The 20,653-nt window shown below is 33.7% G+C and overlaps 1 protein-coding gene and 1 pseudogene across 1 annotated transcript in view; both read right to left on the reverse strand.

Moving 5' to 3' along the window:
• RYR3 (ryanodine receptor 3) overlaps positions 1 to 20,653 on the reverse strand; it is a 753,032-nt gene that overhangs the window by 234,656 nt on the left and 497,723 nt on the right. The window contains 3 exon segments of the mRNA XM_074289179.1: positions 7,139 to 7,276; positions 8,417 to 8,519; positions 20,384 to 20,584. Of these exon segments, the coding sequence (XP_074145280.1) occupies positions 7,139 to 7,276; positions 8,417 to 8,519; positions 20,384 to 20,584 (442 nt within the window).
• Positions 1,672 to 3,540, reverse strand: LOC141555891 (cyclin-G1 pseudogene; annotated as a pseudogene).

The following is a 20,653-nucleotide window of genomic DNA, read 5'->3' on the forward strand; positions in this document are numbered from 1 at the left end:
TAATTTAAGTGAGGTTTTATTTTTAAGGACAGAAGATATATGTATAGGCTTTTATATATCATTGAAGGAACCTATAGAACTCTATAGATAGAAACATAATTAAAAGGTAAATAAGCATGAGGAATAAAGGGAGAAAATGATTTCCAAGAGTTGGCTTAAATGGGGAGAAATGCTACATCCTTATTAGAGATTAGAATAAGTAAAGAAATAATAGAGAGGTTATTTTGAAAGCAGAGAAAGGAAGGAAGACTTAACGATAAAGGACCTTTATTGTCTCAAAAGTATGAAGTAAAGTCTTCTCCTAAGGGAAGTGAAATGAGTGATGAGACTTGAAGAAAGAAAATTATAGAAAATATGTTGTTGGAAGTATTACTGAAAATCAGTTAGAGAAGAGTAAAAGGATATCCTTATAATAGTGAAGTGCCAGTTGAAATAAGAAAACAAATCTGTTATATTCTATTGCAAAGATTTAATCACATTCATTCAAGTAAACTTCAATTCACTATGTTTTAAGGGATGGGTGCATTTTTAGGGACATGTTTTTGAATAATTTAATCTGACCCTCTATTATAAATCTTGTGTTTTAAGGACCATTTCAGCAAGAAAACTTCACAAGTAAGAACCATGAATTTAAGTTGTAGGGAGACAAACTACAGATGAACAAGGAATCATTTCCTAATGTTGTGCAAAAGGGAAATGGGCTGTTTAAGGTGGTAATGAATTTTTTATCCTTGGAGATTTTAAAGGCAGAGGCTAGGCAACCACCTGTTGGGATTACTACAGAGGAAATTCTTAGGTCCACATTGAAGATAATATTATAAATCCTTTCCTACTATGAAGTTCATTGAAGCTATTGTTTTAAATCAGGTCTCCAAAAACCATCTTAAGTCACTCAGCTCTGAGCTCCCTGGGATGCAGCTCTTTCATTTCAGACTTGTTCTACCTTTCTGTCTTGCTCAAATCATCTCCTCTTTGTTTATTTCTCTTCTTTTGATACATGTATTCAAATCAACATTACCAACATTTTTAAAAAATGATGTCAGTTTGTGTGTAAATTTTAAATATTATTTGATGATTTCTCAGACTAAAAATGTTTCCCTGGCCCTCATTTTTTCCTCATTAGTATTTTATTTTTCCAATTGCATGGAAAGCTAATTTTTAACATTCATTTGTGTAAGATTTTTGAGTTATACACATTTTTCTTCCTCTCTTTCTTCCCTCCCTCTTTTCAAGATAATAAACAATCTGATATAGTTTATACATCTACAATCATGTAAAAATATTTCCATATTTTTCAGGTTGTGAAAGTAAAATCAGAACAAAAGAGAAAAGTCATGAGAAAGAAAAAGTGAATAAAAAAGGTGAAAATAATATGCTTAAATCTGCAGTCTCCATAGTTTTCTCTCTGGATGTAGATGATATTTTTGGTATTTTGGTGTTTTCCTCTCCAAGTCTATTAGAATTATCTTGGGAGAGAGGGACAGAGAGAGAGATTAAAAAAAGAGAGAAGGAAAGAGAGAGAGAGATACACACACACACACACAAAGAGCATGTATGTAAATGATTACTAAAATATTAATTCATTCACTGCTTCACTCCTTGTAGGATTAACAAATACAAGAATTTTTTCCCTATATGAAGGAATTTTAAAGTAGGATAGACTATCACTTTTCTAATATGCATAAATAATTTGCCATGGGAAGTTTTGGTCCTGAGGGATTACTGATTTATGAGCGGCTAACAAAGACTTACAAATTTATAAATAACTCCTCTAGCCACCAGTCACAATCCCTGAAAACACATAATTAGGATCATTCTTTCACATTCTTTCAGGTAACAGCATCTCTCTCTAGGAGTTTCTAGTTAAAATGTTAATATTTCAGATAATTAAACTACTATCAGTCCTTAATATCTTGGGGTGCAAATTAATTCATGAGATTACTTCCCATCATAGCTAAGTGAAGACTAAAAAGAATGGAGCAGGTTTAATTGTAGTAAGAAGGTCAGATGACACAATTCCACTAAAAGAGAAGCCAAGAGGCAGAATAAGGATACCTGGTCCTTGGAATGATGTCAGAAAGGAAGGGGAAGAGAAAAAAGCTATAAGAGGGAATGGAAAGAACTCCCAAACATACATTTTATTATTTTGCCTAAAGATTCCCATGAAATAAAGAAGCTGAGATTCCCAATTTAAATTTAGTATCACAGGACACAGAATAGCAACAAACCTAGGAATGAATATAGATCTAGGGTATCTATCTTATTTTCTCTATCTAATGGCCTATTTTTCTACCAACATAATATTATATGTGGCAGATGTCTGCTCTAGATAAGTCTTAGCTCATCACAAGAACATAAAAATAGAACTCTGCTACCAAAGTTCTGAAAGACATTTTAGATGCAAAAGGATTAATTTAATCTCTTGCTGTGTATCTCAATATGGTAGGTAGTTTTTGTTTTTTTTCAGATTAAGGACAGGAGCAGAAAAACTGGCAAAAGTATAACCAAATTAAAGGAAAACAAAAGAAAGTGTTGACTTAGAAATCATATAATTATCTAGTTGTATAAGGATTTAATAAGCTTGCTTACATTGCCTCAAAAACTAGTAACCCTAACTGTACAAAAGTGCATCATACCATTTTTTTTCCTGAAATTGATATGTTTTGATGTGAACTTGCAGCACAATTCAAGCATCAATTAAAATCTATCATACCTTGCCATTAATCTACCTATAATCTGTATAACAATCCAGTACTACTAAATTGGATCATATTAACTGTAAATTCACAGTATAATTTCCCATCCTTATTGTACATTAGGATTTCACGTTTTAGTTTTTACAAACATATTTCAAAGAATAACATAACTGAGTTCTGAACACACTTCCAAATGAAGCACACATAATCGATTTCTAATTATAGCCTGTTTTCCCCTCAAGTCTGAAAACATCAATGCTAACCTAGTTGTTATGGTTCAGGATTCATGGCTCAAAAACACTCTAATATTGGAGTCTACAGTTATGATGTGAAATAAGCTTTCAAAAAAGTTTAATTATTTCATCATAATAATCCTATTAAGATCCAGTTTTAGGGATTGTTGGAAGATGAGCGATTTTATAATAACTATGCTTCAACTGAGGTGCATTACTTCTAAACACAATTCACTTCAACTTCTGAACATTTGGTTTAGAACACTTGTTTGATGAGTATTCTATTAGTCACTTGATTACAAGGTCCTGACAGAAAGTCAGATCTCTGCAATTTATCTTGGAATATTTCTGAAGACATTCTACTCCTTTCAATTCTACGAATTACTATGCTTCAATCTCCAGTGTAATTACAATGCCAATATAGAAGGCTTTTCTTTAGAAAACATAATATTATAGTCACATGTCTTAAGCAGAAATTTCAGATTCTTTTGTCCTTTCAAATGGTCTAAGTTTTCATAAATGAATGAATAATAGAACTGTCAAAACTGAAAGGCAGTGGTATCTTTGACTTTCCAACACACCTTCTCTAATACAACCTTTTCTATTCTCATCAGGTCAGAAATTATGAATTTGCAGTGGTTTATTCAGATCAAATCAGTGGTTAATGAAATATATATATATATATATATATATATACGCAATTTGATCCTACACATCCAAGATGTTTGGGCTGTACTTTCATTTTTGGATAGAAATCTGTCACAGCTATAGAAAAATGTGTCAAAACCACAGAACTGAATTAGGCTAAGAAGTTCTTTTATTTCAAAGTCCTTTAATCTTGTAGTCATCCAGAGGTCATTATTATGAAGAACATATTTAATTATCCTCAAGGCATAGGCCTCTGGCTGACATCTGAACTTATGTTCCAAAAGAATATTTAGTCCCTGCAGCAGTGTCTGAGCTTCAGTTGTTATTAATCAATGTCTCTACTATCTTAGTTTTCATGGCAGCTCCTACCTCGGTAGCAAGTCTCTCCTTCTCCCTTCTCTTACTCATTCCTCCATATCCCTTCCTTCCTCCAAACCCCTAACCCTAGGGCCTATCCTCTCATTACCTTGAAAAACTACTCCAAATGTCCTGGCCATATGGAACAATGTGGAGAAAAGGAAATGAGTTCAGGGGAGTAGATGATGGAGGGGATTTCTGGGACAGTGGCTCTAGAGACTTGTAAATGATGGCAGTTCCAAGTGGCAGAGCCTGTTTTCATTATTGTTAATGAAATTATTTGGTTCTATATTTTATTTTTATGTAGTTTTCAATTAATTTTAAATCTTTCATTCAAAGATAATTGATTGGATATAATTTTTATTGCATCAAATTTGCCACAAATTATATGTTAATATTTTTACTTTTTTTTTTACTTCTTTGTGAGCTTTTTCTGTATTAATATATGACCAATTTTTGTGAAGGTGTAATGCACAATTAAGAAATAGGTATACATCTTTCTTTTAATAATGAATATTTTCTAGAGGGCTGTCATAAGAACTTCTCCAAAATATTCTTCAAGTCCTTCATTTCTTTTGTTTGTTTATTATTGTTCTAAATGATAATATATTTAATGAGAAGTTGCATGAAATACAAGTACAATTACTAGCACACAATTGGTTAATCCTGAACTATTTATCAGAAGAGAAAGAATTTCACCCCAGATAACATCAAATAAGAAAAATAAAACAATTAAAAACCTCCCCTCATATCTCCTAGAATTTGTAATCCAACCACAATTTGTTTTGATCATTTCATCAAATTACATTCAAGACTTAGAGAAAATATATATGAGAGCTTCATTTATTCTACCATGAAAAAGTATCATTTTTCAACATGTTGGTAAATCAAGTTAGCAGGCCACAAAAATATTGGATTAAACATTTGAACCATATGTTTAATACTGATGTTTTGTTGTTACTTTAATATTAGAACTTAGAAAAAGTTTAGCACATAGTAGGTACCTATTGTATATTTGATGACTGACAGACTGAGATCATGTTGGCTGCCACTGACTTTTTTTTTACTACATCTGAAACATAATAAATTCTATCCCATCCTTTCATGTTAACACTGTGTTTGTCTTTTTTTTTTTTTTCAAATTTAAAAAGAAATAATGCATTATTGGATTCTGGTTTCTAATCCATTATACTATCCCCTTTCCTTTTATGGGAGAGTTCATCCCATTCACATTTATAATTGGGCTTGCTATACTTTTCCTCCTCTTTTTTCCTATCTTATCTAAAAGATTATTTTGCTTCGCAACCCTCCATTAATCTTACTTTTTCTCATAAGCCTCTATTTCTCTCAGACTTTTCTCTCCTATTTTCCTCTTGAAGAAATTTATTTCTGTACTTAACTGTGTGTGTATGTGTTTTCTTCCTTCCTTTGAGAAGTTCATATAAGAGTGAGGTGTAAATAGCACTAGCACCTTCCCTTCTCTCCTTAGTATTATGCAGATTTCTTCTTGTACATCTCAATTATGTGAGATGATTTTCACTAATTTTTTTCTCTCCTTTCCTTTATGTTCCTGTGTATTCTTCCCCAACCTTTCCATTTGTCTTTGTGTCTCCAGAACCAAATACAAGTTCTCACACACAGCTTTATTGAATGTGACTGATTGGATGATGTCAAGGATCTAAGTGGCAAAGTGATTTAACAGTATCTACTTCTAAAACTTGCCTGACTTTTTATATATGTTTTAGTGGTTTTACTGATAAATGATTTTGACTTTCTCTTTGTGGACATTTTGATAAAGAGGAAAGGTCTCTAATGGGGAACAAGTCTTGTGAAACCCAGAGAAATTTTTTCTCACAGACCAAAAACTGGGCAATAATGTTCAGACAATTTTACACTTGATACTTTAATGATTAAAAGAAATTTAATTATGTTGAATAAATTATAGTTTTGTTTCAACATGAAGTAAGATAGGAATCATTGTAAAATTAAGGGTTTAGGTAATGAATCTGGGCCACAGTTGGAAATATTTAAGAAAAGAGTTTGTGGTAAATATAATGTTCTGTTTCTCAAAGGTTTAACATGTACCTGTTAGAATCAAGGCACTGCTTTTTGGAGAGGCAAAGTTAAAGCTGAAAATAATAATATAGTCTTAAAAAAAGAAAAAAAAGTTTATCTTAAAGGAGTTTGTCTTAGAGGAATTTATCTTAATTTTCTTCTGATATTGGAAGTCCTATTAAATATATGTGTACATACATATTTTGACATCCTATAAGAAAGTGACATGGTACATCTGAAGGAACCTGGACCTGGGTGAAAACTAGAGTACTGCCACTAAATAACTGTAGAGCCTTTGGTAAAGATTGCCTCTTTGAGTTTTCTCATTTTTTAAGTGGAGATAGAACACAGGATTGTTTTGAAAAAGCTGCTTTACAAAAACTTATAATATTATGTAAATGTGAATTATCATTTCCCTCTGTGAGTTTAGATATTGTTTTTCATCCTATTTATTAGATCTACCTTCCAGGCCCTATGTCCTTTATCAATGAAGACTGACTCAAGAAAAATCATGTTCTATCTTCACTACCTCCTTTGAATGATTTTTCATTCAAAAATTTGAAAGTTTTTCACCAAGGCAGTTTTTTGGTAAAACTAGTAATCAAAAAGAAAAAAAAAAAAGGAAAAGTTAAGAAGGCAAAAATGCAAAGTTGAAGGCTGTTATAGAGTGAAATATAACTGATATTTACCTAGCACTTGGAGGCTTAAAAAGTCATTTGCCCTTTTCTACAATCTTAGGAAGAAAGCATTAGAAGTATTATGATCATCATTATCTTACAGAAGAAAAAACAAGGGGCCAAGTAACTTGCTCACAGTCATATAACTAGTGAGGCAGGAGTTAAACACAGATCTTTCCTTACTTCAATTCTATTCTATAATATTGCATTGCTTATCACAGTAGATGGACCACAAAGTAATCAGACTAGTCTTTCCAAAGACTATTTGAATACAATTTATAATTTTGGAAGAAAAGCATAACTCAAAATATAAGCCAATAATTCCACCATTAACTGTTTCAGCTAATACCCTGTGTTTTTTCCCTCTTAGGCTAAGCAGTTTACATTTATTTCCAACCTTTATTAGAAAGTATTTTAGCATTTTCTTCAAAATCCTGAAGGTTCGGTAACAGCGCCTTGGACAGATACTTACTTGGGCACAGTTCTTCTTCTTCCATTGGTAATTCCTTCTCTGGTTTTGATGGTCCTTTGATTTTATATATCAGTGCCCTTAGTTTGCCAGTCCATGAAGTGTCCTCCTCTTCTTCTTCCTCTTCTTCCAATGGAATACCTACCAAATAATAAAATTGACCAAAAATGTCACTATTATAATTTTCATTTAACAGTTATCAGTAACAAGCTGCCATATAGCAGAAAAACATATAAAAGCACATTCTCTCTCCATCATTCAATATTTGACTTTAGAAACACTTAATGGTCAACTACAAATAATTGTAATCCATATATTCCATACAACAACAAAATACATCCAAGTGGAACAGAGCTCTCACATGTCAAAAACCTTGGTGCCCTACTGAAAGAACAGATTCATGACATAGATTCAGTGAAAATATACTACTGATTGGACAGAAATTAACTAACTACAAGAGCAAATGATGATTTGTATCATCATTTGTAAATGATGATAAATTTGTAAAGGATATTATAACCACTTGAGGATCACAGGATTAGAACATTTAAGCAATAAGGTCAAAATACATAAGATAGGGATACCAGCAACTTGCCTTGTCCTAGGGTTTTTTTTTTTTTTTTTCTTTTCATTTAAACTTTATAAACAGTTAGCATAGTTGTCACCACATGGCCATTCATACATGGTAAAGCCTCTTTAATCTGAAAAACATTCTAGCCAGGGTAATTTCTAGGGGTATTAACTATGTCTTCTCCCTATTAAAAATGGTGAAGAATAATAATTTTAACAAAGGTTTTAAATGATTTTAGATAATTTAAAAATTTCTCAAAATTCTTTATAAAGAAATTAGAAATTAAATTTATTGGAGGAAGTATTGTAAAAGGCTGAAACTCTTAAAAGGTGTGCCTGAATCAGACAGTCTAGCACTTAAGGCTAATTACCTATTGGACAATAACTCTATTAGCATATGTTTAGAATTTCTCTTCTCACAGTTGATGCTAGCTCAATGTTTGGGGTTAAGAGAATTGTAGGTAAGGATTAGGGTGAGAGAGGTAAGAGAACTTCACTTGGTCTCAGGACAAGAAGGAGAAAAGTGTGAAGATTCGTGAAGATTCTGGACTCTAGAATCAAGGAAGAATCCTTGGCAAAACCCTTGGCAGTTTTGTCCATCTCCTTCACTTCTCCCCCTAAAGACCAAGGACTTTTGCTTATCCTGACTTTGGCTGATTCTGAGGCCTCCAGAGAGCTAGCCCGGACTTTACAAAGTATGAAATAGTTTACCACAGTGAATAAGAAGATCATCATGGAAATCATATAATTCTTCTCGGATCTCTTCTGGACAGGGGCAATTCTCTCCCAGTTGAAAATTTAGCAGCATATTAATCTTTGAAAAGAAAAAAATTAAATGAGCTATTTATTCCTGAATATCATTAATAAAAATCACACACACATTATTGCAGTAAGAGAACAGCTAAGATTTAAAGCAATTGGAAGGCATACAGAGCAATCATCTTCCCCACCTCAAGGCAAGATCACATCTAAAGAACCCCATATAAATGGATATTTGCTCTGTGACATACCCCTAGAGATGATCTTATCATTTAACAACATTGAGAAGAATGTTACATGAACATATCATATTCATCCTATTGTAGGCTGAGCCAATTTCCTCATGAATAGAAAAGTTTATCAGTTGAGTAAACATAGGCAAGTCCATTAATCAGGGAATATTTCCCTACTTAAAAATGAGGATATTATTTGAATTACCTCTTTGTTAAAGATTATTTTTTTTGGCAAGGAAAATGCTTTGAAAAAAGTAAGATTCATTATTATATAACCAATTTTCTAACTCATTCTTCATTGTTTTTAATCTAAATCTGTTCCAAAGGCCACATATCCTTTTTTAAATGAAAAAACCGTGAATTGGGCAGAATCTCCAGTGAACATTAGTTTCTTTTCCACTTCATTAAGGCAGAGTATTTGAAGTAAAGGTGCTGGAAGTAAGTTTCAAATGATGGAACAGAAGAGGATCTGATTGAATGACTAAAAAAGGAAAAGTAATTTCAGGAGCTGAAGAATATAAATGACTAGGTGAAGAAATGACAAAATAAGAACAGTTTAGATTTATACTATCATTTATAGTCAGTGTGCTTTCAAACACATCATCTGATTTGTTTCTCAGATATATAAAAGTATCCTCATTGTATAGAAAATGAGACTAAGGACCATGAAGGTTTAATGATTTCATTAAGGAAGGCTACAAAGCTAGTAAATTGGCACAGCTAAGACTCAGGAAATCTTAGGCCTTTCAATTTCAAGTGTAATCTCTCTAATCACACCACAATAAATATGCCCAATGAAAGGGTATATTTATCTGTAGTTTGGAGGTTAGATAAGGGATAAAGTACCTTATAAATTAATGAAAGGATAAAAATCCTTAACAGTGGATTTGTGAACAGTGTACAGTCACAGCAATTAATGATGTGACAAGATGAAGACTCTATCACTGAATAGTTAAGGAAAATATATACATGTGTTAGTAAGGTGACTTTATAATAAGTTTAAATTAGGGTTTGACTATCATCCAAAACAGGACATAGTTAACATTAGACACAATAATTATTGACAAATATTGTCTCATAACTCTAAAATGAACCTATGAGCATTTGTGAAAATATCATGAGAACAATGAACATAGCTCATTTTCTGTTATATTTTCTACATTTCTGTGCCCCCTTCTGCCCTTGCTTCTACATCATGCTTAATATTAGAATAAGACCTCAAAATTTCATATACTCTCAAAGGTAGGAACATTTAAGTGATTTTTTATTGTTATAAAACATCTTTATTTTGGCTAACAGAATATAGTTTATATTATAATTATAACTTTTTTTGACAGTACATATGCATAGGTAATTTATTACAACATTATCCCTTGCACTTACTTCTGTTCAGATTTTTTCCCTTTCTCCCCCAACCCCCTCCCCCAGATGGCAAGCAGTTTTATACATGTTAAATATATTACAATATGTTCTAGATACAATATATGTGTGTAGGACCGAATTTCTTGTTGCACAGGAAGAATTGGATTCAGAAGGTAAAAATAACAGTTTACACTCATTTCCCAGTGTTCCTTTTCTGGATGTAGCTGATTCTGTCCATCATTGATCAACTGGAATTGGATTAGCTCTTCTCTACGTTGAAGATATCCACTTCCATCAGAATACATCCTCGTACAGTATCATTGTTGAAGTGTATCTGATCTTCTGGTTCTGCTCGTTTCACTCAGCATCAGTTGATGTAAATCTCTCCAAGCCTCTCTGTATTTCTCCTATTGGTCATTTCTTACAGAAAAATAATATTCCATAACATTAATATACCATAATTTACCCAACCATTCTCCAATTGATGGACATCCATTCATCGTCCAGCTTCTAGCCACTATGAAAAGGGCTGCCACAAACATTTTGGCACATACAGGTCCCTTTGCCTTCTTTAGTATTTCCTTGGGATATAAGCCCAGGAGTAGTATGGCTGGGTCAAAGGGTATGCACATTTTGATAACGTTTTGGGCATAATTCCAGATTGCTCTCCAGAATGATTGGATTCTTTCACAACTCCACCAACAATGCATCAGTGTCCCAGTTTTCCCACAGCCCCTCCAACATTCATCGTTATTTTTTCCTGTCATCTTAGCCAATCTGACAGGTGTGTGGTGGTATCTCAGAGTTGTCTTAATTTGCATTTCTCTGATCAATAGTGATTTGAAACACTTTCATATGAGTGGAAATAGTTTTAATTTCATCATCTGAAAATTGTCTGTTCATATCCTTTGACCATTTATCAATTGGAGAATGGCTTGATTTCTTATAAATTAAAGTCAATTCTCTGTATATTTTGGAGATGAGGCCTTTATCAGAACCTTTAACTGTAAAAATTTTTTCCCAATTTGTTACTTCCTTTCTAATCTTGTTTGCATTAATTTTGTTTGTGCAGAAACTTTTTAATTTGGTGTAATCAAAATTTTCTATTTTGTGATCAATAATGGTCTCTAGTTCTCCCTTGGACATAAACTCCTTCCTCCTCCACAAGTCTGAGAGGTAAACCATCCCATGTTCCTCCAATTTATTTATGATTTCGTTCTTTATGCCTAAATCTTGGACCCATTTTGATCTCATCTTAGTATGTGGTGTTAAATGTGGGTCCATGCCTAGTTTCTGCCATACTAATTTCCAGTTTTCCCAGCAGTTTTTGTCAAATAATGAATTCTTATCCCAAAATTTGGGATCTTTGGGGTTGTCAAACACTAGATTGCTATTTTTATTCACTATCTTGCCCTGTGAACCTAACCTATGCCACTGATCAACTAGTCTATTTCTTAGCCAATACCAAATGGTTTTGGTGACTGTTGCTTTATAATACAGTTCTAGATCAGGTACAGCTAGACCACCTTCACTTAATTTTTTTTCATTATTCCCTTGAAATTCTCAACCTTTTGTTGTTCCATATGAATTCTGTTGTTATTTTTTCTAGGTTATTAAAATAGTTTCTTGGAAGTCTGATTGGTATAGCACTAAATAAATAGATTAGTTTAGGGAGTATTGTCATCTTAATTATATTCGCTTGGCCTATCCAAGAGCACTGAATGTCTTTCTAATTATTTAAATCTGACTTTATTTTTGTGGCAAGTGCTTTGTAATTTTGCTCATATAATTCCTGACTCTCCTTTGGTAGATATATTCCCAAATATTTTATACTATTGACCGTTATTTTGAATGGAATTTCTCTTTGTATCTCTTGCTGTTGGATTGTGTTGTTAATGTTTAAAAATGCTGAGGATTTATGTGGATTTATTTTGTATCCTGCAACTTTGCTAAAATTCTGAATTATTTCTAATAGCTTTTTAGCAGAGTCTTAGGAGTTCTCTAAGTATACCATCATGTCATCTGCAAAGAGTGATAGTTTGATTTCCTCATTTCCTACTCTAATTCCTTGTATCTCTTTCTAGGCTCTTATTGCCGAGGCTAGCGTTTCTAGTACTATATTAAAAGTAATGGTGATAGTGGGCAACCTTGTTTCCCTCCTGATCTTATAGGGAAAGGTTCTAGTTTATCGCCATTACATATGATGTTTACTGAAGGTTTTAATTATATGCTCCTTATTATTTTAAGGAATAGTCCATTTATTCCTATACTCTCAAGCGTTTTTAGTAGGAATGGATGTTGGATTTTATCAAATGCTTTTTCTGCATCTATTGAGATGATCATATGGTTTTTATGAATTTGATTATTAATATGGTCAATTATACTAATAGTTTTCCTAATATTAAACCAGCCCTGCATTCCTGGTACAAATCCCACTTGGTCATAGTGTACTATCCTGGGAATGATTTTCTGAAGTCTATTTGCTAATATCTTATTTAAGATTTTAGCATCAATATTCATTAAGGAAATTGGTCTATAGTTTTCTTTCTCAGTTTGGGTTTCAGTACCATGTCTGTGTCATAGAAGGAATTTGGTAGGATTCCTTCAATCCCTATTTTTTCAAATAGTTTACATAGCATTGGAGTTAGTTGTTCTTTAAATGTTTGGTAGAATTCACATGTAAATCCATCTGGACTTTTTCTTAGGAAGTTGGTCTATTTCTTTTTCTGAGATGGGACTATTTAGACTACTTACTTCTTCCTCTGTTAATCTGGGCAAGCTATATTTTTGAAGGTATTCTTCCATTTCATTTAAGTTATCAAATTTATTGGCATAAAGTTGAGCAAAGTAGCTCCTAACTATTGTTCTAATTTCCTCTTCATTAGTGGTGAGTTCACCCTTTTCATTTTCAAGACTAACAATTTGCTTTTTCTCTTTCCTTTTTTAAATCAGGTTTACTAAGGGTTTGTCTATTTTGTTGGTTTTTTCATAAAACCAACTCTTAGTTTTATTAATTAATTCAATAGTTTTTTACTTTCAATTTTATTAATCTCATCTTTTATTTTTTGAATTTCAAGTTTTGTGTTTGTCTGGGGGTTTTTAATTTGTTCCTTTTCTAGCAATTTTAGTTGTAAGCCCAATTCGTTGATCCTCTCTTTCTCTATTTTATGCAAGTAGGCCTCTAGAGATATAAAACTTCCCCTCATTACTGCTTTGGCCATATCCCACACATTTTGGTATGATGTCTCATTATTGTCATTTTCTTGGGTGAAGTTATTAATTATGTCTATGATTTGCTGTTTTACCCAATCATTCTTTAGTATAAGATTATTTAGTTTCCAATTTTTTTTTGGTCTATTTTCCCCTGGCTTTTTATTATATGTAATTTTGATTGCATTGTGGTCTGAAAAGGATGCATTTACTATTTCTGCCTTACTGCATTTGATTTTGAGGTTTTTATGCCCTAGTATATGATCAATTTTTGTATAGGTTCCATGAACTGCTGAGAAGAAAGTATACTCCTTTCTGTCTCCATTTAGCTTTCACCAAAGATCTATCATATCAAACTTTTCTAGTATTCTATTTACCTCTTTGACTTCTTTTTGTTTATTTTGTGGTTTGATTTATCTAATTCTGAGAGTGCAAGGTTGATATCTCCCACTATTATAGTTTTGCTATCTATTTCCTCTTGCAGCTCTCTTAATTTCTCTTTTAAGAATTTAGATGCTGCACCACTTGGTGCATATATATTTAATATTGATATTGCTGCATTATTGATGCTGCCCTTTAGCAGGATATAATGCCCATCCTTATCTCTTCTAATTAGATCAATTTTTGTTTTTGCTTGATCTTAGATGAGGAGGGCTACCCCTGCTTTTTTGTTTTTGCCTGAAGCATAATAGATTCTGCTCTACCCTTTTACTTTTAGTTTGAATGTATCACCCTGTTTCAGGTGTGTTTCCTGTAAACAACATATAGTAGGATTCTGACTTTTAATCCAGTCTGCTAACTGCTTCCTCTTTATGAGACAGTTTGCCCCATTCACATTTATGGTTAGAAGGACTAATTCTATATTGCTTGCCATCCTATTAACCCCTGTTTATGCTTTTCCCCTTTCCTTCCCTCTTACCCTCCTATCCAGTATTAAACTGGTGAACACCACTTCCTTTTCACAGCCCTCCCTTTTTAGGATCCCTCCCCCATCTTAAAGTTCCTCCCCTTATTTTACTCCTTTTCCTCGAAATTTCTGTATTCCCTTCCCCTTAGCTTACTCCTTCCCTTTCACTTTTCAATGAAGTGGAAGAAGTTTCACCATAAATCGAATATGTCTATTGATACACACTATGTTCATCTCCCTCCTTTCTTTCTCTCAGATATAATAGGTTACCTTTGCCTCTTCATGAGATGTAGTACCACCACTTTACACTTTTTTGTGATATAATTTCCTTTCCACCTCTAGTTTCTAAGACAAATTGTACATATGTTCTTTACATATTTTTTTGGCAGAAGTAGAGTTCTCAAGATTTCTTTTTACCTTTTTAGAAATCTCTTGAGTTCTGTATTTGAAGATCAAACATTTTATGTAGGTATGGTTTTTTCATCAAAAACAGATGGAATTCATTTATTTCGTTAAATGTCCATCTTCTTCCCTGGAAAATGATGCTCATTCTTGCTGGGTAAGTTATTCTTGGCTGCATACCAAGTTCCTTAGCCTTTTGGAATATCATGTTCCAGTCCCTTCGTTCTTTTAATGTGGACGCTGCTAGATCCTGGGTTATCCTTATTGTGGATCCTCCATATCTGAATTGCTTTTTTCTAGCAGCTTCCAATATCTTTTCCTTTGTCTGATGGTTCTTGAACTTGGCCACTATATTTCTTGGTGTTTTGATTTTAGGGTCCCTTTCAGTAGGTGATCGATGAATTTTTTCAATGTCTATTTTACCCTCTGTTTCCAGAACGTCTGGGCAGTTCTCTTTGATAATTTCCTCGAAAATGGTGTCCAAGCTCTTTTTTCCCTCACATTTTTCAGGGAGTCCGATTATTCTCAAATTGTCTCTCCCGGATCTGTTTTCCAGGTCTGTTGTCTTTCTAATAAGGTACTTGACATTCTTTTCAATTGTTTCATTTCTCTGGTTTTGCTTGATTACCTCTTGGTTTCTCCTTGAGTCATTCATTTCTACTTGTTTGAGTCTAATTTTCAATGATGTATTTTCTTCACTCACTTTTTTTATATCTCTTTGTAATTGTCCAGTTGAGTTTTTATCTTCTATGGAATTATTTTCCATTTTATCCATTTTATTTTTTAGAGAGCTGTTTTCTTTTTCCAGCTCATTAATCCTGTTTTCCTTGGAGTTGTTTACCTTTTCCAGCTCACTAATCTTGTTTCTCAATGATTTGATTTCTTTATCCACTCTGTCTTTATATGCATGGGATGACTTCTCCAGGCTCTCTTGCCAAGCTTCCCTTTCCTTTTCCTATTTCTCTTCCAGCTCTCTTGTGAGAGCCTTTTTGATTTCCTCTATGAGATTCTTTTGTATTGAGGAGCAGCTCATATCCCCCTTACGGGATTCCTCTGGGGACAGTCTGTTTTTAGTTTCCTCAGTGTTTGAAGTCTGCTCTCTCTCCATACAAAAGCTGTCAATGGTTAGAGCCCTTTTGAATTTTTTGTTCATTTTGTCAGAGTAGGAATCGAAGAAAACAAATTGACAAGAGAAACAATTGGTCTGTTTTGCGGGGGATGGGGCTGGATGGTAATAATGGGCTTCCTCTACAGACTGGGGGTAGGGCAGCAGAGAGCCACTAACAGAACATCAATGACTGTACTGAGTCTATGCTCTGAGGCTCTGAGAACGAGCTGAGTCAGTCCAGGTGGGGGTTGGGGGTGGCCGGGTTCTGAGAGATGCTAGCTTTCCGGGGTTTTAATCTTCACCTCCGGTGTTTACACCCTCTCCGCTGCTCCCCGCTTGCTGCCAAGATGGAGCATCCACACTGGGGTAAAAGCCTTTTCGCAGAAATGGTAGAGATCGTACCCCTCCCCCTCTGGTCTGAGCTGTGTGAGCTGCCTGTCTTGCTCTGGTTGCCTGCCCTCAGTCTGTGCCCAGTCTGACTGACCCTCCCCCGAGCAAACACAGACCTTTTCTAGCGACTTTCAAGGATGTCTTCTCTTGGTGATTATTTGTGGGTTTCTTTCTGGGTCAAGCATTAAGTCTGAGACTTGTCATGAAGTAAGTTCTGAGAGAAAACGAGGAGCTGAAGCAGCTGTCTGCCTCCATACCACCATCTTCAAGTTTTTTTTTTTAAAACAAAGATTTGTGGCTAATTCTTAAGCCAGCTTAAAGGTAATTGTTAACCATAGGATCAAAAATTTCTGAGTCTCTTCACTCTTTAAAGGGATAATATCTGTACAATTCACATAATGCAGTTATTAATAAGAAATGTTTTGTAAACCTTAAAGTTCTATGTAAATCTAATTATTGTTATTTTCATTGCCATCATCACTAAGAAATACAAATAAAGTTGTGACAAGTATTATTGACACAAAATCACAATAATTATCATAATAGATTATGCCAATAGCTTTTTTATGGACTTTTTATTAAAAGTGAGATTAAAAGGTTTGGTTTCATGAATAGAAAAGTTATTCTTCTCAGCCTAGTCATCTTCTATGATCACCTAATATAGAAAGAGTCAAGCATTCTGAAGAATCCAAGTCAGTGGCTGTGATGAACTCCTGTTAAGCCTCAAACATATTATCTTCTAAAAATATTCCTCTCCCACTTAAAAATTCTCAGGGGCTACTTTTTATTTACTTCCTACCATCATCTAATAGTAAGATTCAATTACAAGAGAATAATCATTACTGTCTAGGGCTGATTGCTTAGTCATTATGGGAAAATCTAGTTTAGGGTACCAGTACTTTTTCAAATGTAAGGGGTCCAATAGTTCCTTTATTCCAATATGATAGGGCTAGGGATGGCTTTTAGATAAGTCAGTCAGCCAACTAAGCATATATTAAGTGCTCCTTTGAGAATTACCTTGGTTACAAAGTAAAGCAAAAGCCAGTCCCTCTCTTCAAGGATTTTACAATCTAATGGACAAAGCAAAAAGAAGATGAAATTTGGGGCTGGAAGGAAGAGAGTAGAAAGGAGCATGGATATGATGGAGAAATCCAGAGGAATGAAGCAGGTGGGCCACCTTTCTTAAGTGAGGGTGCTAGGAGAAGCTAGCTGCCCTCTAATCAGAGTGAAGAAGGGGCAGAGGACAACAACATGTGAGTTTAGAATTGGAATGATCCTGGAAGATGAAGAGGATCTGGGGACATTATGAAAAAGTCCAAAGGTGTTCAGCAAAATGGAAAATGAAGATCATTTTGAAATGACAGAATAGAGAATAATTTAGCAGACTAGAAGAAAACATTATTTTAGAGATGATGATGTAGGAAATTATTAGAGAATTATAATGAATAGGAAGAAAAAAATGACTTTTAAATATCTCAAATGGTAAGGGGATTTAGTGAAAATGAGCCTGTGCTGAATTCTAATGTAGAAAAATAAGAGGAGGAACTCTTGAACAAGGCATTAGAAAATTGTGAAGTCAAAGATTTATATTGTTATAACTAAACATTGATCTTCCATCAGTCTCATAGTTCCTTCCCCAATGACCTGTTATATCCTATCTTTTATTTCTATGGAGTAGAGAGGGCTCAGAAGTCTTTAATAGAAAACACTTCTAGTTGTGGTTTCTTTACCATTCTGTGCTCTTCCCAGAATAGAAAAGGGAAAATGTGGCTAGAGTTAGAGTTGGAGGATCTATGTTCAAATTCTAGCTATGACATTTATATATGACCTTGAGCATGTCAATTCAGTTCTCTAGACCTTAGTTTTTCAAATGGAAAATAATAGGATTGGACTAGGGCCTAGAGACCCTAAATTCCCTCCCATCTCTAAATGTACAATCCTGAGAAACACAATCCTTATAGATGGTCTTGGGGATGATACTTAGTTTGAGGAATGAACAGAATGACATATTAAGCCTTCTAGAAAAAGATTTTAACATGTCTTCCACATTATGAAGTTGGAAATTGTATGTTAATGAAAAGCACAGTTGTTTCGCTTGTCTTATTTTATTTTCCTTGATGGCTATGAAATCCAGGGATCTCTGTGATAGATCCTTGTTAATGGATAGTATACTAGACCTAGAGTTAGAAATGTCTGAGTTTGAATTCTGCCTAAGATACTTATTAGCCTTATGATCCTGGAAAAGTTTCTTAACCATTATCTGCCTCGGTGTTTGCTCCTAGAAAATGGGGATGATAATAGCACCTATATCCAGGGTTGTTATGAGGATCAAATGAGATAGTACTGACAACACACTTAGTAGAGTACTCAGAGCATGCTTGTTCCCTTCTCCTTTCCCTCGTTCAGTCTGAGGCTGATCTTGAAGTTTAGTTGGCCTACTTCAGCTCCTGTATAACTAGGGCCTTGGGACAAAAGTTGACCCAGGTTCACTTTCTTAACTTTCGGAGTGGAAGATTTTGGTGTTCTATGGAATAATCAAAACAACTGGATTTGAAACTCACCTCTACCACTTTTTGTTTACTTTTGTATCCTGGGCAAGAAGCTTCATTGCATGAGGCTGAGTTTCTCTAGATGTAAAATATGGACATTAATCTTGATGACTTCATTGGTTCTTTAAAGCTTCAGATTAAATGACTCTTTGAATAATTAACTTCACTAGAAACACTTTTGTAAAGTGGGTAGAATAACTTTTGTTAATATAAGTTTTAAGTATAACGTAAATATTTCATTTATAGACAATTGCAAGTCTATTAATTATTTATTTACAATTCCTACTTTCTAATAATTTCTTTACTGTTATTCTCCATAATGAGGGGCTTGAATTCGATACACTATTCTTTATAAAGGTAGGGACTAGACCTGTGATTTCAAAAATAAAGAAAACTCCCAGTAGAGAGAACTTCTACCTATGAAAGTTGTTCCCTTCTGTGTAATTTAAAAGTAACAAAGTATTTTCTAGATACTTTAGAAATTAACTAATTTTCCCAGGGTTCCATATATTAGAGGTGGGCCTGGAACCAAGGATTCTAGGTCCCAGAAATTTTATTTATCTATACTTATATATATATATATGTATATGTATGTGTATATGTATAAGATATATATGTTTGTGTATATGTATTCTCACATATCTTCAAAGTACTGCAGTTTAATCTTTTAAAAATAGAATATTTCTTATAATATACTATATGGATCTCATTTTCAGTAATTCCAATTTTTTCATATAGTATGTACATCCCAAATGTAAGCTGATTATGGTTACTAATTATATATGTGCCAATTGTGTACATAGTACAAAAATTGGGGTCTTAGGCTCCTTGGACACTGAGGAGATAAGATTTAGAATGAATAAAGCACACACCTTATAATAAGGATACCAAAGAACTGAAGCAATTAGAAAGGAAAAAGAGGAGAGGTCAATGTACTTCTTGTAGAATTGAAACATGTTAGGAAGACAGTTTTGTTATGGCTATTGTAGGAAGCTTATAGTTCATGTAGAAGTTTTCGTAGAGCTATTTTCCTCTCTTTGATGGAGTCTCCTTGATGACAGTAAGGTCTACTTCCAGTTATTCCTCAGCTAATAATGCGATAGCTTTTTAGTGTAGCCACTGTGTAAGGCCCTGGAGATTCAAGTTCAAATTTAAAGCAGTGCTTACTTGCAAGGATATTCCAATCCATTCTAATGGAAAAGAAAACAAGCATATCTATATCTCTATATATCTATATCTATATCTATATCTATTTGGCATAAAATATATAAATAAAAGTAATAATAAATAGTGTGAATTCATACAAATATATACAAAGTAATTGACGGAAGTAGTTGAGAAGCAGGGTACTGGAGGAAAGAGGCTTCAGGAAAGATCTCATGTAGAAGATAGAATCTGAGTTATATTTCAGAAGAAGAGAGGTAAAGTAAAAGTGTTACATGAAGGCCACTATTCTTCTTTATGATCTTGCACTTAAGTAGAAATTGAATACTGAGAATTAACATTAATATTGTATTTCAGCATCTCTAGGGCACATTAAAAATCTGTGATCCTCACTATAATCTTGTATTTATCATTCCTATTTTTACAGATAAGGAAACTGAGGTACAGAAAGATGATTTCCCATAATCATGAATTCTATAAGTTTTCAAGTTTTCTGAGCCAAAGACCTCTTGACCCTAAATTGAGAAACCTGTCAACTCATTCCCATTGCCTTTCATATTCCAAGCCTTAGGCAAAGGGCATGTTACCTCTTACCTGCTCTTGTGGAGGAGATCGGAACTCCCTGGTCTTCTTGGCAGTCAGGGCTGCTGACATATTCAGGGCCTGCATAAGTTCATTGTAGCGGAATTTCTGGTTTACCTGTAGCTTAGACACATAAATGTCACCAAATGCAACAATGGCTTCTACTCGGTGCTGAAGCTCACAGTCACAGAAATAGTTGAGAAGCTCGCACATCTGGAGAAAAACACATACTAGTGAAAAAAAAATAAGGATCATGTTTTTAACTTTTAAAATCTATATAAC

The sequence above is a fragment of the Sminthopsis crassicaudata genome, chromosome 2, assembly GCF_048593235.1.
Source record: "Sminthopsis crassicaudata isolate SCR6 chromosome 2, ASM4859323v1, whole genome shotgun sequence".
NCBI classification, from domain to species: domain Eukaryota; kingdom Metazoa; phylum Chordata; class Mammalia; order Dasyuromorphia; family Dasyuridae; genus Sminthopsis; species Sminthopsis crassicaudata.